Source organism: Podarcis gaigeae (genome assembly GCF_964106915.1).
Source record: "Podarcis gaigeae genome assembly, chromosome: 5".
NCBI lineage: Eukaryota > Metazoa > Chordata > Lepidosauria > Squamata > Lacertidae > Podarcis > Podarcis gaigeae.
The window spans coordinates 38,810,943-38,837,878 of NC_139681.1; the positions used below are offsets into that span (position 1 = coordinate 38,810,943).

General features: G+C 40.6%; 1 protein-coding gene and 1 long non-coding RNA gene across 17 annotated transcripts in view; one reads left to right on the top strand and one right to left on the bottom strand.

Moving 5' to 3' along the window:
* Positions 1–26,795, top strand: part of CPEB3 (cytoplasmic polyadenylation element binding protein 3) — a 76,595-nt gene extending 49,800 nt beyond the window's left edge. For all 16 annotated transcript variants that reach the window (XM_083740899.1, XM_083740901.1, XM_083740903.1 and 13 more), the window contains 6 exons: positions 2,052–2,219; positions 2,323–2,412; positions 13,096–13,214; positions 19,919–20,033; positions 20,704–20,885; positions 22,995–26,795. In XM_083740899.1, the coding sequence (XP_083597025.1) occupies positions 2,052–2,219; positions 2,323–2,412; positions 13,096–13,214; positions 19,919–20,033; positions 20,704–20,885; positions 22,995–23,222 (902 nt within the window). In that variant the 3' untranslated portion in view covers positions 23,223–26,795. The remainder of the gene's footprint in view (positions 1–2,051; positions 2,220–2,322; positions 2,413–13,095; positions 13,215–19,918; positions 20,034–20,703; positions 20,886–22,994) is intronic.
* LOC310845650 lies at positions 1,625–12,189 on the bottom strand. The gene is made up of 3 exons (XR_014564883.1): positions 9,955–12,189; positions 9,286–9,345; positions 1,625–8,836 (listed from the first exon to the last, which is right to left on the bottom strand). It is a non-coding gene; the product is annotated as an uncharacterized lncRNA (long non-coding RNA).
* Positions 26,796–26,936: the final 141 nt, after the last annotated feature.

Below are 26,936 nucleotides of genomic sequence, written 5' to 3' on the forward strand. Positions count from 1 at the left end.
TACCTTAAATAAACAAAAATCTAAAGAGACCCACAGCGTTAAGACTATCTCTACAATTCTGAACTAGCGTAACATTTTAAAGTGAAAGCTGAGATGACCAGCATTCTTTCTAACAAGGTTCCTTGTCAAGATAAAATTTCACCGAGCAGCGCTGACACATGAACAGGGATAGACTGAAGAAACTAATTATTGATGAAAATGTTTTCCAACATGGACTTGGATCCAAAGATAAGTTAATTTAACCTAGGAAGTTTACAGAAGGAAAATGTTATGTTCCTTACAGCCACCTGAACCTCCCAAAAATCTTTTTCAGAGGTTTTGGCATGTGGTATTGGGGGCACTGCAGGAGGTGAGGAATTGAGTAGACCTCTGCCTGATTTGGGGCAGTCCTCTACTCCCTTAGCACACCCCATCCACACCCCTTCCTACATTGTTTAGGAAGGCCCTCTGATCCTCTGGAGTGACTCTGGAGTGGGGCACAGATGGGTATTTGAGGAGAGGAGGGCGGGCATGCAAAACATTCCTTCCATGCACTTAAGTTTTTATCTTGCGATCCAACCCATAGTTTTTGAGTGTATCCAAAATAGGAATTACAGTATGATTGGATCTTGCAAGGGTGTTATGTTCTGCAGTGGTGTGTATACACAAAAACATGTATACCTGAACTGCTCCCATAGGACCATCCTTACCTTCCAAGCAAGGCAGAGAGCATCCCAGAGCCCAATAAGCAAGTCTGAAAACCAAGTTACAAAATGACCTTTTAAGCTCTCCACCTTGCATGCAATTAATTTGTGGGCTTTCAAACAGACGGCTTTCAACTGTGCAAAGTAAAAATCATGCAAGTTAATTGTGCGTAAGATGCGATCATACTATATTGGCTACTTACATTAATTAGGACTTGCTCTTGCTTCCACTTTGGTCTTTACATTTTAAGATGAAATTTTCTTATGCATCCAGCATTTCTTCAAAGCAAGCACCTTAGCACGGAGTGTTCCCCCATATGTTTAAAATTGTTCAGGTGTTTAATACAACTGGCCCTTTCAAAACTTTTTAGTTTCCTACATTTATAGTATATTGCCCATTATAATTATTATGAACATTCCAGGTGACAGAATAAGAGATTAATCTGTGCTTGATTTTTATTACAATAATAATAATAATTTCCTAGGCAACTAAAACATAGATGCTGGACAAAATACATTAACATTTACAAAATCCTACCTGCAGACCTACATTCTAATCAATGCTATAAAACATGAAAATGGCTACAGATAAATTTTGTGATCTACAAACAGAATGTGCTACTTTATCATTTTTTATCTCCTCTTTCCAAGCTAGCCAAAATTAATTTCTGAACTCACTTGACCACTGTGTGTATTGTGTGCATCTGGATGAATGAGTAAGGGGGTCCCAACATTACCCTTATCTGCACATGTTCAAACCGGTCATTGCTGGTAACATGCTTGACATATATTGATATCAGAAATGACACTTATTCACATGTATGGTTGGAGGATCAAGTACATATTTTAAAAATTGTGTGGTGGTTGGTTGGTTGGTTGGCATTTGTCTACGCCATCAACTCCAAGGCATGTGGTAAAGCCCCAGGAAAGGACAGAATCCCAACAGAAGTGCTGAAACAAACCTCAACTTGTCCCTCATGATGCATGGTGATCATATAATTATTATTCACAGCATTTGAACCCACCTATATTTGACACAGGTGTCTTACATCATCAATTTGACACTTGTAGACACTCATCTAGAGTAACAGTGTATTGTTGGTTAGTGATCTGAGTACCACTGTTCATGTCATGCTGTAATATGTGGTAGAGGTAGGCAAGAGAAATTTTTGTACTCATCTGCAATATAGAATTCACTTACCTCTGGCTACAACAGTGATAGCCTAGCATGAGAGAAGGGATTTTAAAACCGATTGAGGGGAAACAAGAACTGAAACATTTTAAAACACTCTTAGTTTGTTCATTGAATATGTCTTTCCAGAAAAGTGTAATGTTCTGACTTCTAATACACTACAACATTTTTTGCAGGTCGTTCTTCACTCTTTCCTTTCGAAGATGGCTTCTTAGATGACAGTCATGGTGACCAGTCTTTATCATCGGGTCTTAGCTCTCCAACCCGCTGTCAAAATGGTGAAAGAGTGGAACGTTATTCTAGGAAGGTGTTTGTTGGAGGTCTGCCTCCTGACATTGATGAAGGTACTATGAAATAGTAATGTGCAGTGAGGGGAGGGGAAGGGAATTATTGTCATTTTCCTTTAAGTTCCCTTTCTAAAGGTCTTCACAACTTTTTTTTATATAGATGAAATCACTGCCAGCTTTCGTAGGTTTGGACCTCTTGTAGTAGACTGGCCTCATAAAGCTGAAAGCAAGTCCTATTTTCCACCTAAAGGTAATTGGGTTAATATAAGCCTTCTGGTGCATGTAAATGTTCCTTCTGTGTGTGAATGTTATTTTTAAGTATACGTTTTTAAGTGCTTGAAGTAGTTTTAAATTAAGCTGCTTCTGATGGTAGAATATGGAATAAACACAAAAAGGATGTCCTTTTAACAGTATTTTTTTAGAAATGAATTTAGAATTTCAGCACATGAGGCTTTGTATGTGAATAGTTTCTTTCTTCTTCTCTTTCTCTAAAGACATATGTGGTTCTTGGCTTTTTCTCTTGGCTTTTCAATGTTCTTTAATATCTCTCTTGAGCATGTACACAGGGTCACTCTAACCATATGCTAGATGCAATATCTTTGTGTTTGCTAGTATTGTAGGACATAAATTCATAACCATTTGCATGAGTGTCCAGCATTTGGATTGTTTAAAAGAGCTTAAAGTTGTTGCAATGCTAGTCCATACAAGACTTCATAGTCACAGGCATACTGTGTAGGACAGGAGTAGCCAGTGTGGTGCCTTCCAGATGTTGCTGGACTACATTTTCCATCACCCCTGATGATTAGCCTAGAAAAGTGTATGCCACTTCAATAGGCCGTATTTTGGGCTGTGAATGTACATTTCCTCTTCTCTAGCTGGGTTGAGCTGAGTTGATCAATAGTAAGTGAAGCATCTCTAGCAGTAATATTTTTGAGAGCATGCTGACTAATAAGATTCATGATTCCTATTCAAACTATTGGGCAGATCACTGGAGGATCATCTACTTGATAATTGTTTATGTTAAAAACAACTGTATTTTTCCAAAATGATTTTTAACTATAGCAAAAAATGACGCAATGGATATGCAATATAAACATGTTGATGAGAAAACCAAAATGAATCAGTTAATCTGCCAGTTTGATTGCAAAGTTTAAAGATGCCTTTTCCCCAAAAAACATTTGTAGAAGGCTATGATTTTATTTTTATTTTATCATACAGGCCTAGGGTAAAACCAGTTTCTGCTTCACCAGGTGACTCGTAATAGTGTGTGGGTTTCAGAGTTGCCTTTTGAGCTCACATAAAGAATTGTAGTCCAGGAGAGACTCCTCCCTGGGGGAATGGTGGGGTTTATTATTGCCTGTTTCCCTCCCTCTGTGGCATCTGTTTCACTATTCCACAGATTTCTGCATCCCTATAGGGAAGATTTTCAGAAGAGACGGGGGTCTGAAGGAGCAGGGGGAGAAGGAATTGGCAAAAATCACTTCCCTTCTTCCTCCAGCAGAAGCATCCCATGAGTACATGGGAACTATGGAGCCAAGCCAGCATGTTTCCTCTTGCTTTAGTTTTAAAAAATACCTATTGCTGAACTGCAAATGGCCTTAATTGTTACTGTTGGAAGCAGTTTAAACTACCTTTGAGGAAGCTAAATCAGTGCTCTGTCATGCTTGTAAAAATCTTGTTGAGTAAGATCTATTTTAGCAGAAGACAAGGAAACAGTCTTTTCCTATTTTTATCATGGTTCTAATGTGGGAAACAGCTTTCAAAGTCCCTGCCAGTTGCCCTGAATGTCTGTCTGAAAGTGCTAAAGAACACTCGGTCACAACTGTTCCAGATTATTTATAACTGACTTCTGAGCTGTCAAAGCTTTCAGCACAAACCCTGTAGCATGAATATATTAAACTCTGTTGGTCAGGTAAACTTGGGAACAGGTACTTAATTGACAACAGCAGTACCATTCCTTCTGTGTTCAAAAGGCTGGTGCCTTTGCAGGTATGTTCACATTCTTATGTCGACAGTCTTTGTTATCATGTTTCTAACTCCTCCTGAGCATTCTTCTCACCCATCACTGGTTGTCAGGATGCTTACAAAATAACCTTGCCAGTGTTTCCTGAGATCAACATCTATGCCAACTAGCCAAGAGTACTTTTTACTGTATCCTTTGCAGCATTTTGTTTTCTTGTGGCTTGTAAATATTTTATCTCAGGCTTATAACTGTAGTGGTGCAACACCATGGGTGTCACACCCCTATTCTATAAGTGTATTTTGAATCTTCTAGGTAACCCACCAAATCTTTAACCATCCAACCAGCATTGTCACATTCCAATTCTCTTAAGTGAAGGGGAGCTTTTGTGTTTTGATGGCATAGAGACACTTGGCAAGTACTGCTCCTTTTATTGGCTGTAGCGCCATAGTGGTGAAAAGCTTCTTCATGTCACCCAGCAGCTTTTTGGGTTAAAGACTTGGAATCCTACTGAAGGTCTGCTTGCCATCTAAAGTTGTATGTTCCCATTCCTGTCTTAATTTTGCAGTGATCAACATTAGGGAAGTCTTTGGTTGTATTTCTGGAATTTCCACCCACAAAGCCTATTATTCCCATTGCTTTGTCAGCCCCACACTTTTTATGTGATGAGTATGTACATCTTCAGTCAATTATGTCCCTGTAATTGTTGGGAAACTCCTCCGTCACTTCTTGGTAATGACGGTTCCAAGGCAGTTGTTGACAGAAGCCCTCCTGGCAGCCCCACTGGGGCAAGTCAGAATGGAATAGTTGACGTAGTGGCAAGGAATACCTGAGCTGCACTGGGAAGAGGATGTTTGTTACTCCCAGGACAGCAACATTTCAACAGCAGACATGAGATCAACTTAGCCAGGAAGTCTGCCGTGTACATCAACAGAATCACCACTCCTCTTGGTTCCAAGTACTCGGAATTCACATCCAAGGTTGTTGAAGTTTTGCATGAGATGTCAGGTAAAGGAGAGAGAATCTATACAAAAGATTTGACAACTTTTCCCTTGGGTTAGTGGTCCTGTACTGAAAAGCACAACTCTACTCCTTTGGTGTCTTCAGATTTAGGTAATGCATATTGAATCAGCTGCTTTCTCTACTACCAAGTTGTGAAAAACTGCCAACAATGCATTCAACAGCTACAAACAGCTCAAAGATTTGACTAAAAGAAATCTCATCTTGGCTAGTGTTAAAGAGGCACAGGGATTGAAGGTGCCAAAGCTATGGAGCCCCTTCCGCCATTCTTTGTCTTTTCTCCACCCTACTTTTTGACTAAGTTAATTTAAGTCACATTCCTGAATTAAATACTGGCCAACTCTCCTTGCAACAGTGTGAATCAAGAATCCCACTTCTCTTTGTTTGTTTTGAATACCTTGCCTTCCTCTCACTGAAGTAGCTTGATGATGATCCACCCTGCTTCCAAGTTGAATTTATTTTACCAGAGTTTTGTGTCTCGTATGAGTTCTGCTTTTCTTTTCCACATAACATCTGACCCAGCTAGACAATCAAAATCCCCAGATCTTCCCCCAATGCTCTCCTGTCATTCAAATTCTAAGCCTTACTTACCAGTCAAGTCGCATGTTGCCGAAATACAAAGTTTATTGATACTTCACAACCCTGTTCTTCTTTGTGATCTTTCAGGTACATTATTATTTTTCTACACAAACTCTTGGAAAAACCATCAGGCACTACTACCGACATAATGCCTTCGTTTTTACTCTATCCAATGCTTAGGAAGCAGTTGCATAGATGCTGTATCTTCCTATTCTACTAATTTTACCAAAAGACCTCTAACTTGTTGTTGAGCACCGTTACTCTGAGATGTTTTACTCCTGAGCCAATTATGGTACTAGGAAATGATACCTTAGTCATCACTCAAATGTATATGTAATTACTGTTATTTAAACAATCACTACAAATCATTTAAGTATTCTTATGGTTTGTATCCTAAGCTAAGTGTGCTGCTTATTAAACAGTAATGCTGTGGATTAAATATTAAATCAAAAAGCTGTAATTGCAAACGCCAACCATCTTCATACTATGTTAATAAATAGAGTCTTAGAGTGCTAAGAACATAAGTGTTTTCACACAGCTGACTTCTCGGAATTAAAGATGAGTCCCTATATTTGAACAAGAGATTGCTATTTCTGGTCTCTGAGACATTCAAAAAATGGCTTTCACATAGCATTTTACATTCTCCATATTCTGAGGCACTGCACTGTGTGATGTGAGTGTTAGTTCCATCCATGATTTTGCTTCTATGAGAAACTGAAGTAGCATTTGTTGTTTTGAAGATTCTTGGAGCGTATTGTATATTGCTAAGGATTACAGTACAGTATGTCCAGGGCAAATGGCAAAGTACCGTATTTTTCTGTGTATAAGGCACTCCCATATATAAGATGACCCCCTTTTTTTAATCCCAAAATTAAGAAATTGGGCCAGAGACCAAACTCAAACTTGGGCCGCCCACACCAAAACTCAAACTCGAACCCCTGTGCATTCACCACCCATGTATAAGACACCCCCCCAATTTTTGACTATTTTTTAAGCAAAAAAAAAATCATCATACACAGAAAAATATGGTTATAGAGTTAATAAAAGGTATAACTTAGTTGATGCAGTTGTTCAAATTAAAGTATTTAGTTGCAAACAATTGAGTAAAGTGAATTTTGTGGTTATGGAGATAATTCTGAATATTTTGTGCATAAGCTTCCTATTAAGTTATGAAATGCCTGTTCTGTTACTTAAAATTTGTTTCTCACAATTATTCCTAGAAGAGACTCTATAGAAGATACTGTAAAAATCCTAATAGTATTATTTAACATCTTATAGTGTGTTCAAAATGCTTTATATGCATTATTCTGTTGTCCTTATCCCCCATATTGCAGATGGGGAGAAGTTTGATGAGAGAGGGTTGCTTACCTCAGGCCAGTTAGAAAGTTTACAGCAGAAGCAAGATTTGAAGCAGGGGTGCCCTGATACAGAATTCAATCTCTTAGCCACTATGCTTCATCACATAAAAATACATTTGAAAATATAATTGGGTACATTAAATAGCAAGCACAGAAAACATCAAAAATGGTACCAGCCAATAAAAGTAACTTGCATAAGTGCATGATAAAATAAGAGCTTGGTCAGGTATGTTTTAGTAAAGATTTGGATTGATCAGTTAGAAGAAAGCAGAGTCATGGAATAGGATAACCAAAGCTCTTTCCTAATGTTCTCTTAAGAGGCATGGGCACAATAAATGTGATTGCTGCAGGGTTTCCCCACTGGCTAACCTGCAGCTGAACTCTTCAAATGCACATGCTGTGAAACATAATCCTCTTTACTGCTGTCGCCTTTCTCCCTGCTTCATGTGCCAGGTATGCAAGTGGCACTGTCTAAATAAAAATCATAAATAGATTGGATGACAAAAAGCTTCAGAGCTTTAATTTTTTGTTTTAAAAAATGCAGAATTGGTAAAATGAGTTTTGAAGAAGCCTGTATCCTTCAATTTGCATATTATATGATCTTTAAAACCACACAACTCAACTTCAGTTACATATGAAGTAGATGATTGTATTTGTCCCCTCAGCTTCATCCTGAATGTTCATGTATATCAATGTGTGTGTGTATGTGCATGCATAATATATAGGATGATAGCTCTATCTGTCATCTCTTTACACTTTTAGAACACAAAACTAAAACTTCATTTTACTATGTTAATGCTAAACTGGTTTCTGAAGTGGTTGTTTGTATTTCATTCACAGAAATAGAAATGTAATTTTCTTACCTGGAAGTTATTCCACCTATTGCTACCAAGTGCCAAATCTAAATCGTACTTTAGGTTTGTTTCTTGTCTTGTCTATGAAAGACTACATACTATCTTAAATGTAACGCAGTTCATCCTTGCCTCATTGAAATCTTTCTTGTTGTTTGCTCATTCATTTGCCTTTGACAAATACCATTTTAAAATTGAATATAGCACCTGAACTTTTTAGTATGTCCCTAGTCTACATTTTGTTGCAAATTGTTATGGACTGTACTAGCAGTTTAGTCTGATGCTTTAAAGTTGATGTGATTTTTTGAAAGAAGAGCTACCTTATAAAGCTAAGGAGAAAAATGTAATCAAAACAGTAATATGAATATGTGTGCATTGATATTTCTACGTAAAAAGATGTAGTGGCCTGCCAAGAATAACCAAACCATAACAGTTTTTTGTAATGCTGGGTGCACTCATTTAAGCAGGTTTTTTCCCTTAAAAATGTTTAGGGGTACTCTCATTTTCCTACTCATATTGAAATACTGCCCCTCAATGAGGCTGAACTTAGATTCACAAAATGTTTTGGGGTATGCGTACCCCTGCGTCCCCCCCAGAAAAAAGCACTGGATTTAAATCAAGGCAACTCAAATTAATGATTTAAATCAACAAGAAAAATGGCTAGGTTAAAGCACTGACTTAAAATAAGTTTTGTATTGAAACTTCATATTTTTCCCCAAATAATGATGCGAACCATGACCACTAGACAATTAATTTAGAGTTGCAAAACCTTACTATAAATTGTGTCCTCCCTAAAAGAGGGCACACGTTGCGGTGAGACCTGGAGACTGACCACCTGTGTTGTGGGTGGGTAAGATTGGTCAGCCACAACACCCGATTGGTAGGTCCCTCAATGTTGGGTTCAATCTGGCCAATGAGGCGCAGTCTAAATGGATCAAGGGACCATATATACCCATGTACGTGACCCAGAGCTTCCTCTTTCGGCTCGTGCATTCGGAACACCCGCCCATCTCTCCCTACTTTTAGGGCATTTTGTGATTGACCTTGCTATGCCATCGTGTGTCATGTGTCGTTGGGACAGGGGCATGGCAGGAATTTCCCTGATTGGCTGTTGCCATTTGGGTTTCACCTGCTGTGTAGCAAATCATCACAACTTGTAAGGTTGTGGATAGGCACTGGTTCAGGTGATAGGGATGCGAGAACGGTCTCGCCATCCCTATGTGAGGGGTATTCCAGATAGAAAACCCCTCTCAGTGATAAATTATAACTGTCTCAGAGATAATTAGAGAAAGGAAGGCTTTTGCAGACCCTACGCCCATTAGGGCTCTTATTTGGGTTTTGGGCACTTAAATCACTGACTCCCATCCGAGTTGCCAGGAGCTGACAACTTCTCAGTCTCCTGGTATAGTAAATGGCTTTTTTTTAAAAAATATATATATTTTATTAAGGGTTTTCTTGTTTTACAGTGTAAGTGTAATGCCTCGTATTTTTTCCCCCCGTGTAACATTTTTACAAATCCATTTCATTTGTTGAGGCATTAGGGGGAGAAGAAAAAAGAAAGAAAGGAGGGTGGAGGGAGGGGAGATGGATGGGGGTGGGGTCGGGTAGCGGTGTTTCTATTATGCTTAATGTGTGTAGTTTGGTGTCAGCGTGCTTGTGTTGTTCACTTGTGTTCCTTTGGTAGTGAGAGAGGTTGGGGTTGGCCTAGGATGTGATTGTTTGTTTGTGATTGGCTGTGGTGATCTTTGTTTTCGTGTGTGAGTGAGGTGGGTGGGTGTTTTGGATCAAGTTAGCCATATTGATTTGTATGCTGTTGGTGGATTATTGTCATTGTCCTGTTGGGCTGTGTATGTGATAAAGGGGAGCCATACCGGGGTGAAGGTGTCTTCTTCTGTTTGTCCCCGTGTCAGTTTCAGTTTATTAGTTAATTTTTCTAGTAGGGCTGTTTCCCATACTATTTGGTACCATTGGTCCATGCTTACTCCTGACAGGTCTCTCCAGTGTCTGGTTATGGTGTTTCTGGCTTTTTCTGAGCATCAGAGGTTAATCCCCTCTGTAATTCTACAGCTTCTACAGCTCTGGATACCTACACACTCTATGGAGCAGCTGTCACAATAGCAGACCACTCCCTCTCTACCAGTTTATCTACCTTCCCTGATGGGCTGCATGACAGAGGCTACAGCTGCGTGGAAGCTTCCTCTCCTAATCCCTTTTCAATCCCCTCCTGAGAGACAGTGGTGCAGGAGAGGGTGGGGAAGCACCTAGTTCTTTACTTATCTGACCTGCCTTTTCCTCCTCTTGTTCCAACACATCCTGTGCTCCACCCTCCAGCTCTGAAAAGTCCCTTGCTTCCAGCTCTTGTCTCCTGGCCTGTGCAGTACTGCACATGTCATTGACCACCTCTCCTGAGTCAGACTCCAGCCCTCCTTCCCCCAGTGCACACTTGTCAGCAATCCTGCCAGTCCTGGACAGGAAACTCTTTTACCCTGACCCCGCTTGTGTTGGGGGCAGCTCTTCAAAGCTCATTGAAAATGGATCAGTTGACACAAATTTCTTGCATGTTTTCAATGGAGTGTTAAGGCAAAATAGATTTCCTTTATCCCTAGCAATAATTATGCTCTCTCCGTGTTGATTCATCCTTTTATAGATCAACTTTCATTCTTTACAGTGTGCTTCTGTATTTGTGATGCAGAGATGCTGCTGCTGCATAAATTAGTTTAAAGCTTTAATACGAAGAAGTCCAATAGCAATAATGAATAATGTCTTTTATGTGGCAATTTTCCTGTGGCTTTGTGACAGGAGGGCACTACATAGGAATCAAGCTGTAAAACTATTTTTTTTACCTCATCTGAAATGTTTATGCACCATTTCCTTGGTTGAATGAGTCAGCTGGCACTGCAGTACATTGCCACTGCCTAAAGAAGCTAGCTTCATAGCCTAATATGCAATATCACTCTTCTGCAGTAGCTAAAGTAAGATTAGTCTCTTCTATTTTGCAATTTCTTTAGCGCTAATGCCTTTGATGTTTTTGGAAAGCAAGTCACAGCACAGCAATGCTTTAAATGAAACTCTGCAGATTTTTTTTTAAGTACCTCTGGGTTCGTATTCTTAAATCAGCTTCTTTGACTTTTCATTTCATCCTTGGATTTTGAAGTACAATTTTATTAGTGTTCAAAGCATACAATTATAAAGTTAAAAAAATATGCCTGACTCTAGAGCAATGACCATTTATGCTAATTGTAACTAATTTAAAAAAAAAAGTTGCCTACATTTCTTAAGGGCTGTATTCAAGTAAGTTATATTCAAAGTAGACCAATTGAAAAATGTGGACTAACTTAGATGCACTGATTTCCTGGGTTTACTCTGGGTATGGCTTGGATAAAATACTAAATGTTTTTCTCATGTTTTTCATAAAGAGGGGCCTATATGTCATCTCAATAAATATCATTTTACAGCAGTGGAATTGGGAGTAACCCACTGCAGTGACATTATAAAGCTTGAAAAACAGTTTTAACACACTTTGCAAAGTGTCAAATGTCTGCAATTTAAATGTATTTTTGCTGAATAGCTATGGTCATAGAGTTTAAATGTGTTCTCCCCATTCTGATCAAATACAGTAGTTGTCTTGAATAGGAAATTCTATGTAAAACATTTCTGAACAGTGCCTGTGCACAGACCAAATTTTATATCTATAAGTGATATGTTCTATTGCTGATAAGCTGTTAACAGTTTAGAAAGATTTCCTGAATTTGCAAATTCAATCTACCATTTCCCAGTAGAAAAGCACCTTATTTTTTTATTTATCTTTATCTGTTTGAGTCAATTCAAATATTAATATTTAGCTATGGATCCAAGATATCTCATAGGTACACTTAAAACAAGGGCTTTTCAGATGTTCGCTTAGCATAGAATTATTGTTTATATATGGAGAGTGGTCTGTCTTTTAGCCTGATCCTCTACCTATGAAGTGGTATGAACTGTTCTATTTCATCGTTTGCATAGGATCATATCTAATGGTGAGATACAAATGGAGGAAAACCAGCAAGTGTCTTGCTGTCTTCTGTCACTCTTAATACTTACTGCAGGGGGTATGGGTGCTAAAATGCTGAATCAGCTGCATATACAAGTGCTTTGGTGCACACAACTTAAGAGTTACTTTAACACCAAGCCAGCCCTTCCTGCTACTGACTTTTCTGCTGTTGCAGAAAAGTGGTGAGGCGCAACAGTTCAACACCCTGCACGCACACACTCTACATCTATACAGTGGTACGTCGGGTTACATACACTTCAGGTTACATACACTTCAGGTTACAGACTCCGCTACCCCAGAAATAGTGCTTCAGGTTAAGAACTTTGCTTCAGGATGAGAACAGAAATCGTGCTCCGGCGACGCGGCAGCAGCAGGAGGCCCCATTAGCTAAAGCGGTGCTTCAGGTTAAGAACAGTTTCAGGTTAAGTACGGATCTCCGGAACGAATTAAGTACTTAACCCGAGGTACCACTGTACTGTATTTATGCTAGTTCATTGTGATGCTGGTGACAACCTGTGCATGCTCCAGGGTGAGGGAAAGCCTTGGAGACTCGCAGATGGTGGGGAGAGTAAACGAGTGGAGGGCAGAGTGGGCAAGTAAGCTGGCTGTGCTGCAGTGAGTGGGTTAAGCGGGAGGAGAGGTGCAGTAGCATGGGCGAGTGCGTGGGGCCTGTGGCAGTTGAGCAAGAGGGGTGGTGCAAGGATGATGGCCAGTAAAATGAGCAGGGGCATCTGCTGTGTGTGCGCGCACACCCACACCCACACATGCACACACCCACCCCATTTCTTTCTACAGTTATCAGGCCCACTTTACTTATGCCCCAACATAACATTTCTGCTTGTGAATTTATGCAAGTACAGCAATCATTAAACCCCATCCTAAGCCTTCATGCAAATAATGCCTTAGGAGGTCGGGTGTAAACAAAACAATTGACCCTGTTCGGGTCTGGAATCTTTGTGTATGCCTTGTTTCCACAACAACATTGTGCCTTGAATCAACTGTGTCCACGATACATCTGTCATACAGAATCCATGCCATGTTTTAATTTTAATATTTGTGTATCTAAATGTATTGCTTCCCCACAATTTATATTTTCTGACTCTATTCCTGTTTTGTAATTTTGTTCTCTTCCAAGGTTACGCCTTTCTGCTATTCCAGGAAGAAAGCTCTGTGCAAGCTCTAATAGATGCCTGTCTGGAAGAGGATGGGAAACTTTATCTATGTGTATCAAGTCCCACTATCAAGGACAAACCAGTAAGTAAATCAACATGCTACCTTTTTAAAATATATATATATATAGCTGAAAGTCAACTACAGTGGTGCCCCGCAAGACGAAGGCCTCGCAAGACGAAAAACCCGCTAGACGAAAGGGTTTTCCGTTTTGGAGGCGCTTCGCAAAACGAATTTCCCTATGGGCTTGCTTCGCAAGAAGAAAGCCCATAGGGAAATCTCCGGGGACCTCTTTTAAATGCTAGCGGTGGGGAGCAAAGCCTTTCCCCCCCCTCCGGCCTTCAGAAGAGGTCCAGGAAGGCCGGCAGGGGCCGAAAGGCTTTGCTCCCCACCGCCAGCATTTTAAAAGCAGTCCGGGATAGCAGGGAAGCGCTTCCCGCTATCCCGGATGGCTTTTGAAGGCAGGCGGCGGGGGGGGGGAGCAAAGACTTTCGCCCCCCACCGGCCTTCAGAAGAGGTCCTGGACCTCTTCTGAAGGCGGGCGGGGGGCAAAAGTCTTTGCTCCCCCCTGCCTGCCTTCCGGGAGAGCGGAGAAACGCAGCGCTGCGTTTCTCCGCTCTCCCGGGAAGGCAGGCAGGGGGGACAAAGACTTTTGCCCCCCGCCCGCCTTCAGAAGAGGTCCAGGACCTCTTCTGAAGGCCGGTGGGGGGCGAAAGTCTTTGTCCCCCCTGCCTGCCTGCCTTCCCGGGGGCTTTTAAATCGCCCCGGGACAGCGGATAATTCCTCCACTGTCCCGGGGCGATTTTAAAATGCTGGCGGGCAGCAGCGCTGCCGCCCGCCAGCATTTTAAGATCACCCCAGACAGCGGAGAAGTCCTCCGCTGTCCCGGGGTTTTTAAAATGCTGGTGGGCGGCAGCGAAGGCTTCGCGGGCAGCAGCGCTGCCGCCCGCCAGCATTTTAAGATCACCCCAGACAGCGGAGACTTCTCCGCTCCCGGGGTTTTTAAAATGCTGGCGGGCGGCAGCGAAGGCTTCGCGGGCAGCAGCGCTGCCGCCCGCCAGCATTTTAAAATCGCCCCGGGAGCGGAGAAGTCTCCGCTGTCTGGGGTGATCTTAAAAAGCTGGCGGGCGGCAGCGCTGCTGCCCGCGAAGCCTTCGCTGCCGCCCACCAGCATTTTAAAAACCCCGGGACAGCGGAGGACTTTTCCGCTGTCTGGGGTGATCTTAAAATGCTGGCGGGCGGCAGCGCTGCTGCCCGCCAGCATTTTAAAATCGCCCCGGGAAGTCTCCGCTGTCCCAGGGGCTTTTAAAATGCTGGGGGACGGCAGCGAAGGGTTCGCTGCCGCCCGCCAGCATTTTAAGACCGCCCCGGGACAGCGGAGAAGTCTCCGCTGTCCCGGGAAGGCAGGCGGGGGGGGAGCAAAGACTGTCGCCCCCCACCGGCCTTCAGAAGAGGTCGGGGGACAGACTGTCCCCGGACCTGGTCTGAAGGCGGTTTCCATAGGAAAGCATTAATTGATTTTTAATGCATTCCTATGGGAAACCGTGCTTCGCAAGACGAAAAACTCGCAAGACGAAAAGACTTGCGGAACGAATTAATTTCGTCTTGCGAGGCACCACTGTACTGTTGTGCAAAAATGGCTGTCTCTGTCCTGTTATCTTGACCGCTATACTGGCATATTGCTTTAGCATATATTGATCATGTTAAACTTCAGTAAATGTCAGAACAATTTACCATTCAAAAGTCTTTCCTTTGAGATTGTATAATAGATTAATGCCCTGGTCCAACAAACTGATCCATGTACGAGAGCTCTAGTGAGCACACAAAGCAGCTTTATCACGCGTGTTAATGTACTCTTTATGTGCATCCCTTTCCATGTGCTGGTTAGCTCCTTTCATTTGAAATGTAGATACTCCAATGTAAACGAAATTATGTGCAAGAGTATATGGCTCTTTCGACTGGGTTGTGAGTCAGTTTGTGTATGGGATGTTTCAGCTTGCAAATAACGATTAACCTTATTTTGCTTAAGTTCCATTGCTGCAGCATAACAGTACTAAATTCTGTATAGTTGAAGGCAGTCTAGCTGTACTGCATTGAAGTAAAATATCACAAGTGAATGATATGTCGTGGCGTAAGGCAGTGTATAGGTAAAACACACGAGCTGATTTTTCTTCTTAATAGCCTCATTCAGTCTTAATATATAGTCTAACATTAGTGAACAGGCTTTTGGTTTGTGTCAGCTCCTGCTGCCACCCCCATAAGTATGACCACAGTGAGACTTTTGCTTCCATTTTTAAAAAGCCATGGTTATTTGTATCTGAACCTGGACAAACTGACTTGTCTTGTTTGCCTAAACCATAGTTCAATTAAAACTACTTATGATCTTGATTTGTTTCGCAAAATTATAGTTCAGTTTCAGGTTTGGACCTAATGATGAACCACGGTTAATTGAAAAAAGAAGTGAAAGGTGTACATAAGCCTGAGTTTCATTTGTATAGTGCAAAACTGTGTCTGAACCAGATCGATGTTAATTACCTAGTATGCAAATTGGGAATTATTCCAAAATTCTCTCAGGTGTATTTGCCGCTATTCACGAACTGATGTGGAGCAGCCCCATCAATGTGGCTAAATGGGAGAAGTAAAATAATAATAATAATAATAATAATAATAATAATAATAATAATAATTTATTTATACCCCGCCCTCCCCAGCCAAGGCCAGGCTCAGGGCAGCTTACAAGCAATAATAAAAACAAGATGAATGATTACAACTTAAAAACAAAAATAAAATACAACATTAAAATAATGGAACATTAAAATATTAAAATGTAGCCTCACCGCAGGAGGAGAAGGAAAAGAAAGGGGAAAAAAAGAGAGGGAGGGAATCAAATTGGCTCCAAGCCAAAGGCCAGGCGGAACAACTCTGTCTTACAGGCCCTGCGGAAAGAAATCAGATCCTGCAGGGCCCTGGTCTCATGAGGCAGAGCGTTCCACCAGGCCGGAGCCAGAGTTGAAAAGGCCCTGGCTCTGGTTGAAGCCAATCTAATTTCCTTAGGGCCTGGGACCACTAGGGTGTTGTTATTTATGGACCTTGAGGCTCTCCGTGGGGCATACCAGGAGAGGCGGTCCCGTAGGTACGAGGGTCCTAGGCCGTGAAGGGCTTTAAAGGTCAAAATCAGCACCTTAAATCTGACCCTGTGCTCCACCGGGAGCCAGTGCAGCTTGAAAAGCACTGGGTGAATATGCTCCCATGGCAGAGACCCCGTGAGGAGCCTCGCTGCAGCATTCTGTACCCGCTGGAGTTTCTGGGACAGCTTCAAGGGCAGCCCCGCATAGAGCGAATTACAGTAGTCAAGCCTGGAGATGACCGTCGCATGGATCACTGTGGCCAGGTCAGGGCGGGAGAGGTAAGGGACCAACTGCTTGATGCGGCGAAGGTGGAAAAATGTCGCCTTGGCTGTTGCTGTAACTTGCGCCTCCATGGAAAGGGAGGCGTCAAGGATTACACCCAAACTCTTAATGGAAGGCAATGGCACTAATTGGTCCCCGCAAGAGAAGGGAGTTGGTCCCTCATCCCCATGCCATCCCGACCTAGCCATAGGACCTCTGTCTTCGAAGGATTTAGTTTCAATCGGCTCCCACGAAACCATCCAGCCACAGCTTCCAAGCATCTGGTCAGTGTGTTCGGGGCCGAGTCAGTGTGGCCATCCATCAGCAGATAGAGCTGAGTGTCATCAGCATATTGGTGACAGCCCAGCCCAAAGCTCCGGATAATCTGGGCAAGGGGGCGCATAAAGATGTTAAAAAGCATTGGGGAGAGAATTGCGCCCTGCGGCACTCCACACACCAAGGAGTGGCACGACGACATTCCCCTCCCTAGTGCCACCCTCTGTCCCCGACCAGAGATAAAAGAGCACAACCAGTTACGGGCTATGCCCTGTATCCCCACATCTGCGAGGCGGTGGTCCAGAAGATCATGATCGACCATGTCAAAGGCTGCTGACAAATCTAAAAGGATCAGCAGTCCTGACCCGCCTCGATCCAGTTGTCTATGGAGATCATCTGTTAGGGCAACCAGAGCCGTCTCCATCCCAAAACCAGGACGGAAACCGGACTGAAATGGATCTAATGCCGATGTTTCCTCCAGAAACCTACCAAGCTGTTCAGCAACCGCTCTCTCAATTACCTTACCCAGGTATGGAAGATTTGAAACTGGGCGGTAATTGGATAGGTCTAAGGGATCTAATGAAGTTTTTTTAAGAGTGGACACACCACTGCTTCCTTCAGTTCCCCTGGGAATGTCCCCGTGTCAAGGGACAAATTGATAATTTCAACCAGGGGGGTCGGCGCAACATCTGGACACTCCCTAATCAGCCAAGACGGGCACGGATCAAGGAGGCAGGTGGTGGGCCTACCAACCTGGAGGAATCTATCCACATCAGTAGGGAGTATCCGATCGAAATGGTCCAACACTGGACCTGAAGTCAGTCGAGGGGCCTCCAGTTCAGTCACTGTATCTAAATTGGCAGGGAGGTCACGGCAGAACAACAGGACTTTCTCCGCAAAAAAACTCGTGAATGCCTCACAGCTGTGGGTCAAATTTGTGCTTAAATTTGGTTGTCCTCCTAAGGACGTTATTGACCTAATTATTTTAAAAAGTTGTGCCGGGTGAGAGCTAGCGGATGCAATGGAAGCTGCAAAGTAAGATTTCTTAGCAGCTTTCGTAGCCATTTCATAGGCTTTCATAAGCATCCTATAAGATGTTCTTGAGGCTCCGTCACAAGTCCGTCGCCATACTCGCTCTAGCCGTCTGAGATCCTGCTTCATTTTCCGGAGCTCCTCAGTAAACCAAGGGGCCCGGTTTCGACGGGGTCGCAGAGGGCGCTTAGGCGCGATCTCATCAATGGCTGCCAAGAGCCGGTTATTCCAGTCCTCAACAAGGTCATCTAATGAGTCGCCAGGAGGAGCAGGGTTCCGCAAGGCTTGTCGGAATCTATCAGGATCCATCAGTTTTCGCGGACGAGCCCAAATAGGTTCGCCACCCGAGCCGGGGAGGAGCGGGAAGTCTATCTTGGCTTTCAGAGCGTAGTGATCAGACCATGGCACTTCCACAGCAGGGAGCATGATCACATCTATGCCAGCCCCAAAGATCAGATCCAGCGTGTGGCCTGCTTGATGAGTGGGGCCCAAAACAACCTGGGAGAGCCCTAGTGTTGCCATGGAAGTCACTAGATCCAGAGCCTGTGAGGAGGGAGCGGCATTGGCATGGACGTTGAAGTCTCCCAAAACCAGTAGGTTTGGGAACTCCAAGGCCCAGCCCGCCACCACCTCCAGCAGGTCTGACAGGGTGGCTGCTGAAATACGAACTAGGGATCAATGTTTGATTCTGAGGAGAAACTAACTTGCCCTATTTCCCTCCTTTTAAAATGGGGTAAGGATTGTATGAGTAGAAGGGGAACTTGGCTTTGGCATGAATGAAGATGTGGTGATGAGGGTGCTCTCAGCAGAGAATTTTAAAACAAAACAAACCATATTAGAATATTTTAAAATTCTGACTCGATAAAAATTGCATAGATGTGACAAATGCAGATATTATAAACACCTTCTCCAAGTTCACATGGCTTTGTAAGGCTTATGAAAATGACTTTTTTGTTGATTGCTTGGTTCAAAACAATTCAAAGACTTTGTCCCAAATTCAGCCATCTGGCTTCTTAAATGGACAGTGTAAATGCTTTCGGTTTGGGCAATCCTCTTAGCCTAAGCAAAGGAATTAAGTTCTCTACCAACCACCTTTTCTTCAGTTTTCAGAATGTATGAAATGCTTATTAAATGAATCTTGGCCTGTATTCTACTGTGTAATTCTGTATTAAAAGAAGCAAATAGGAGGAAATGCTGTAGATTTATGTGAAAAAATATTGCTCAACCTTATTTCTAGAGACAGTAAATAAAATAGCAAATTACCATAATTAATATTAAATTCAGACTCTGTATATGTGGCATTTAACTGAATTTATACTCATTATGGAAGAAGTACAACTGAGACTTTTTGCATGAAATGGTTTCCTTTTATTAAGTTTATAAGAGATATGAGTGAGCAGACTAGATTTTTATATACGAAGCAAATATCTTCTTAGGCAACATTGTTAAAATAACATGTACATATCTTGTTCTTATATTTTATTTCTGCAAGAAGCTCTGTATGTGCTGCTCACCAGTTTACTAATCCCTAACCATGTTCCATTCAGTGATGAACACCCTGATTTTAAGTTTACACAATGCTTTTTGCTGGCAAATCAAATTAGCATGATTTGCTACTCCTGGATGGAACCCAAGAGTTGACTGGATACCATGTGTTTTATTTTATTTTTGGTCAGTTTAGCTGTAACATGTAAGACAACCAGCGTTTGGGAATATCTGAACATATTTGAAATCTGGATGATGTATTTGGGAATCCTAATGAATGTTTACTTACCTGCAAAATTAACAGGCCAGTTTGGTAGACAAAGGTGGTAGTGAGCACCAAGGAGATACAGCACTGGTTAGGGGCAAGCCTGCTGCCTGCATTCTTTTGCATAGCTGCATAAGTTGATGCTTTTATGATGGTGCTTCAGTGCAGCATATCTGTTCTGATAAATTCTAGTACATCCCATCTTCATTGGTTTGTATTTATATGGAATTAACTTTGGTTATACTGCTATTAGAAATGGGAAAGGATTAAAAGTTGTCCCTTGACTTCTGTTGCTTTCAAAATAGAAATTTAAAATGAAGCTAATCTTTTGGCTTTTTCAGGTGCAAATTCGACCTTGGAACTTAAGTGACAGTGACTTTGTAATGGATGGCTCTCAACCTTTAGACCCCAGAAAAACTATTTTTGTCGGAGGAGTCCCACGACCCCTCAGAGCTGGTGAGTGAATATGTTTAATGGTTACCAAAACCATGACCAACGAAATGGAATATGCAGTAATAGTCTCTAGAGCTTTTCATTATATTTCAAATTGGCAAGGACTTCGATGTGGTTTTTTCCCCCTTAAGCAGCAAGATTAAGGAACAAACTACATATTATACAGTATTATGTCAGTCTAAAGAACTATCTTCATTAAATGTTTCTTGAAAAACCACTTGTGTTGAGATACAGACTGCTCTGCATTTTAAACAGTGAAATATAAAACAATTCATTTTAAAGCGTAATCAGTTGACTGTCATAGATAGGTAACTGATAAGAACTTGTTTACATTTCTGGTATTCTGTTTGTCTTGGTTTATAAAGTTTGTTTTCTGTGGCATTTGGCTTTGTTTGCTTTTTCAGGATTTTTGTCTTTTATACGGTCAATCATTTTCATTTCCTGTTTTAGATTGCTTGGGGCTATAACTATCAAGAATTTTGGTTTTTTATATATGTAGACTAGTCACAAATTTGTGGGAGGCATTGGAAAACAGGAGTGCCTGGCATGCTCTGGTCCATGGGGTCACCAAGAGTCGGACACGACTAAACAACTAAACAACAAGAAGTCACAAATTAGCTACTAGAAGTTGAATGAATGTATAGGTCTTTTATAGTGTAATATTCTTTTACAGTTGAACTAGCAATGATTATGGATCGTTTGTATGGAGGAGTCTGCTATGCTGGCATTGATACGGACCCAGAGCTGAAATACCCAAAAGGTGCTGGTAGAGTGGCTTTCTCCAATCAGCAGAGCTATATTGCTGCTATAAGTGCTCGCTTTGTCCAGCTCCAACACAATGACATTGATAAACGGGTAAGCAAAATGCCATATGACTGATTGACATGGCTGACAAATTGTGCAGGCATCTTAAGTGGGCTCAAATCATTTGCCCATCTTATCCACCACTGTCTCCTCCGACTAAAATTTGCTCTCAAGAATCTTGGGCTGTGGCCTTTTCAAGTCCTACTTGAGGAGATCTTTTAACTGGAGATACCAAGGAACCTTCTTCATGTAATGCATGACCTCCGCAGCAGTGCTACGAGCCCTCCCATGAGTTTGTGATTGATCACTTGAAGTCTGCTTTAATGGCCAAGATTCAGTGTTTGCTAGATTTTAAAATGTAAATTCTTTCCAATCTCAAATGGGTTTCAATAACAGTGTGCAAAATCAATATTGTCTTCATAAGTGAAGACATAGTACAATTTCCTTGTTACTTTTTTCTGTAATATACTTTTGGATATAACACTTGGGCTGGAAAATACACCAGACGGTGTAGTTGGCCAAAAGTACTGTGGTTAAATGTGGGAAGGTGGAAGAATAGCAGATATTCAAAAATATGTGAGGTCAAAGCAACAATACCCTTTCCTTTGAAATTGATTTCCTTCATAGTCTTAATTCATCCCACAGCTAAAACTGCTGCTGTTGGTATGATTTTAACAAAAAATTGTTGTGAAAATGGCACACGTATTTTTGTACAGGCTTGACCTTATTTACATTGAAATGTATTTTTTAAGAAATAAAATAGGGAATGTGGAAAAAATCCAAAGATTATATATTTTTAAAGCTCTGATTGAATATCCAAATGGCGCTGCCACCCCACCCAGGAGAGAGCAAACTCTCTAGACTTTACTTAGGGGGAAAAAAACCCCACATAGATTTTAATGAGAAGTATGTAAGCATGTTCCATTGAAACCAGTGAGATATAAGTATGCTTAACTTTGGCTGACTCATATCCTTACAGATTTATAATTTTTAAGCATGATAAATCTGATAGGGCTTAATCTATAAAGCCATTAATTCTTGCATGCCTGGAACCATCAGTGTTAATCCTGACTCATGCTGTCCTTTGGCTCAAATGCTGAGCTCAGAATATAATTACCTTGACACTGAATCATTATAGACTTATTTTGGCAATAGCATCTAACGTTATGAAAAGAAAAATGGGACAGGACAAGAAAGACAAGGCTTTTCTATTCTGATCACTTTTTCCAGTGATCATGACAAGTTAATGTTTTAATGTGGTTGTTTTATTGGGCTTGAAGCTCTATGTTTAGGTCAGTAGCACTGTCTAGAACTTTAAACTTGATCTTAATATAAAGGAGATCCTAAACATTTGCTATTGTAATAGGAGTGGGGTGCTATGAATACGTCAAAAGGATTTAAAAGAGCAGATTTTGAAAACATTAGACTTTTATGCTGATGTAGGAAGGCTCATTCATGGGTTACGTAATGATGCAAATGGACGCTCCAGCAAATGCTTTGAAGCATAGCAGATTCCTTAGGTCATTGATGACTGACATTGTCAGTGACTTCTATTTCCTTCCTCCTCCCGCAGTCTTCCCCCCCCCCCAAACTTCTCTCATGTTCGGTGCAGTTCTGCGAACACTGTGGGAGAGCTTTGGCCAGGAAATAACGAGGGTTAGTTTTTGTAAGGTTTCCGGGTAGACTTGTTCTGTCTAAAATTGTAACTGAGAATTTTGATACTATTAACCTGGAAGGTTAATTTAATAGTAATGAAACGAGGACACATTCTTGCTGCTCTTGCCTGAGGCTTGTCTTGCAATATGGGTGTCCATGTGGAGGTGGCAATTGTCTCCCCTCTAGTCCTGATTCCCATCTTTAAGTTTACTTTGCTCCACCCCAGAAAGACTCCTGTGGACACCCATGATGGTAATGTACAATTGTGGGAGCTCTGACAGATCCCTTTCTAAACGCATGCACTTCTGTGATGTGACAAACTGTACCAGCCAGAAGCACCACATTGTCTCCGATACTGAAAAGCTAAGTAGAGTGTGTTGTTACTGGCTATTCTGGCAAATTTATACACTTTACAGGTTTGTCCTGTGTTCAGATGAGTGAGATGAATTCACAGAGCCTTCTTTCTATTTTGAGTTATTTTGTGTTTCTCCTCCCCTTCTGTAGGTGGAAGTGAAGCCATATGTGCTTGATGATCAGATGTGTGATGAATGCCAGGGCACTCGCTGTGGTGGAAAATTTGCTCCATTTTTCTGTGCCAATGTTACCTGCTTGCAGTATTACTGCGAATACTGTTGGGCCAGCATTCACTCTCGTGCTGGGCGAGAGTTCCACAAACCACTCGTGAAGGAAGGGGGGGATCGGCCACGCCACGTTCCGTTCCGTTGGAGCTGAAGTCTGGGCCTAAATCCAGCAGCAAAGAAGTACTGGAACTGAAGAAATTGAAGGGAGAAGAGAGTGCTGCCTCAGGGCTTTAGTGTTCTGGAAATCTGTGCATTCATCCTTTACTTTAATGAAGAGATGGGTCTTTTTATTACGATTACTATTATTATGATGATGATTATGATTATTTACAGTCACATTACTGAACTCTGTGTCCAGTATAATACAAGCCTAGCAGAGTGTAACTATACTGATTTTGCACTTTGATTCACACAAACATCTGCTTGGTACCTTAATTTCTTACACGAGACTTGTCATGTCTGACAATAAGTAGACTGCCATTCTCATCAGCCTTTACTGAGTTGGTGTGTATGTGAGAAAGACTTTTAAAATTATAATTTTATTTTAAAACTGGAGCATGCACTTATTTTCAGAAACTTATAGACTTGCCCCTAGCAGATGACTTACCAAAGGTAACACTCACAAGTAGGTAGGTGGCAGATGTAGCAAAAACTTAAAATGGATATTCAGCAATCATTAGTTTGGGTCATTTAGAATAGGAATAACCCTGAAACGCCTTTAGTTGCTCTCCATTTTTACTGGTAAGGTTGATACCTCATAAGCTGGATCACATTTTCTCCACCCCCACCCCTTTTTGTTTTGCTGAGGGTTTCCTATTTGGTTAGGTCTTTTAGTGTTATGTAAATGTATGCTGCAATAGCTTTTGCTGCTATTAAGATGGTATTACTAATACCACAATACTCTATTCAAGCTAGGGTATCTATCAGTTTAAAAGATGATTATATGATTTAAAACCGTGATGGCTGCTGAAAGGAGATCTGTATAGCTTCCAAGGAAGGTCAATAGTTTTGACTGCATGTTTACTTAAATCAGGTTGCTGCATGCAATAAATTTTTTTTATATATGTCTCATATGAAAAGCTGCCCACAATGCACCAATTAAGGATTTATATAGACTACAAAGTACTTGTTATTAAAAACAAAACAAAACCCACACACAGACTTAGCACACCAGACACAAATTACTGACTGGAGGAAGGCATGCCTCAGTAAATGTAAATGCTTCTGAAATTAGGATCAGCCCTTTGCAGTATGACCTATATTACAACAAATATTTTTTAAAAAAACTAGCTGTAGAATATCCTTAAAACAAATTTCTGAATGATAGACGAAGTACTTTGCGGTGCTCTGTTATATATTGTGCAATTTATTTTATATAGTAAAAGTGATTATGTCTAGTACTGTGATCAAACTTAACTGTTTAAGCCTCTATATCTAACGTTCAATCACTTCTGAAAGATACGGATACATATGCACACTCACAAAATGAATTATGAGCTCTTTAATTCCAATCTCATAAATGCTTGCACATTTATGTAGCTGCAGCCCTTGTCCAGAAAACCAAAGAGCTCATGGCAGCGTATGTACACTACTAACTTCACTAATAGGCTGATAAACTAGGCACATTTAATGAAAGGTGGGGGGAAGTGGTGCTAAAGAAATGTCTGCATACAAAAGTTAACTTGCAAGATGTCTACTCTCTGGGTGTGACATTTAATTTCTTGAACCCTGGATGTATCCTGTGAAGCTTGAATATATTTGAGATCTACTTTATAACAGTGGACATTTTTTTAGCATGTATTCTGGGCGTGCAAGACAAACACATAAGCACACATTAGTGTGCAAACTATAAGAAAGTGAGGACGTGTACACTATTCTTCTGCATTTTTTTGTGAGTTCCCTTCTCCACCCCACCCCCTGGGAGTTCTGGGGACAGTCTGACTGGATCTGGCACCGCATAGTAGATTTAAATGTTACGGATTTTGTGTGTTGTGATGGCCTTGTTAATGTCTAACTTTGTACGTTTTTCTTTCAATGTTTAGTTGCAATTACTGGCTCTGAAAGAAACTTTGTGTTTAGAAAAATAGTTTTTTACTGGTTTAAAAACAAAACAAAACCATTCGTAGTATCCCTTCACGTTTTCTTCTGGGCATTTTTGTGATATTGCTTTATCCAGCCCAGCTGTCTTTTTTCTTCTGTTTGGGGTTTTCTTTTCTTTTCATCTATACAAGATTTGTTATGCACTACTTTTTGTATCTAGACAGTTTTCAATAGTTGGCAGATTATTCTTTTTTAAAAGAAAAAGGCATGCTTTCTGACTGACATGATCTTTTGCAATACCTCAATTTTGAAATATAGGAAAGAAAATATTTTCTAAGTAAGTTTATTCAGAAAAAAATATATATTAATTTAATTCTGCGAGGAAATGATTTAACAGATGGGTAACTTTATTTTTTTCATGCTTATTTGCGTTTTTGAAAATGAAGAAGTTAGAACTTTATAACTGTAATATTGAAGATCATAGCTAATCTACAGAAGTCTACCTAATTATGTGAAACAATAATACACAGTTTTGAAGAAATATCCCTCTCTCATTGTACAAACACCCCGGAAAGAAAGGAGGGAAAGAACGAGAAAAAGAGATGCTGGAAGTTATATAAGTAATAACAAGAAAACAAAAACACAGCAATGAAAGGTGTAAAAAAACCTGCATTTGGTGCTGGAAGTTGTGAATAGAAGGTGAAAAAATATTTTTCCCTTAATTTGTATATTTATAATCAAGCAATTATGCACGACTGACCAGAATTGTGAGAGTTCTTCTGTTTGTATTTTTTTAAAGATACTTTTTTAGTTTATTAAATTATAACATGGTCCCTTTTTGTTTTGTAAATGAATGTGCCCCCTAAGTTGTTAATATGTTATATTATTATGAGAGGGTCCTTCAAGAAAAGAAGTTATTTTTTAAAATAAGGTGTTCTGAACTGCAACTTGACTAAGAAGTCCCTGGGTACAACAGGTCCTCTTGTGGCCTTCTCTTGATGTGAGACTTGAACTAGTCGATTTTTTTTGAAGGCAACTTAACCTCGACTATTTGTTGTTATGTGCAATACTGTTTGTACTGTTTGTATAAAAAAAAGAAAAAAGAAAAGAAAAAAGGCATAAATCTTTATTGCAGATTTATTTTCATTGCAAACTTTAGACATTGTGATTCACTAAGATCATTTTTCTACTGTCAAATATGTACCTTTTCTTCATGCTGGTATTTTTTCAATAGTAATGTAGCCTTTGTACTGAGACAAATTTTCATTGTTATTTTTAGAAAGATTTTTTGCTAAGAGAAATTTAAACATTGACATATTTTTCATTTTTATTTCAGATTTTCTTTAAGGAGTGCTTTCTCAACCATTAATATAGTTGTTTCTGGGAGAGACTTTCATATCTGGTCAATGTCATTAATATTATTTTGTATTTTTACTTGGAATAAATTAATTTTATGATGCTAATTCTTTAAAAGTTTATTTTTTTCATTTTCAGTTATTTTTGAAACTAAGAAAAAACCTTTGTAATATTGTTACTAAAAGTGTCTAGTTTTTTGAAATGCAAAGCTTTATGTATTAACTCGCTGTTGTGGTTTACAATGGTGTGAAAATGGTTGGATATGTAAAATGATTGAAAAACTGTAATGAATAATTGGGCAATAAAATTACAGAATGAAGCAGGAAAATGATGTGATATTTTTGAGAAGCCTTTTTTTTTCCTTTGTCAGAATGATTTAGGAAGATATTAGGGATGTCACAGTACCAGTTCGCTGTCTAGATTTATACAACACCAATGCTGATAAAACACTATTGCTGTTGTAATTAAC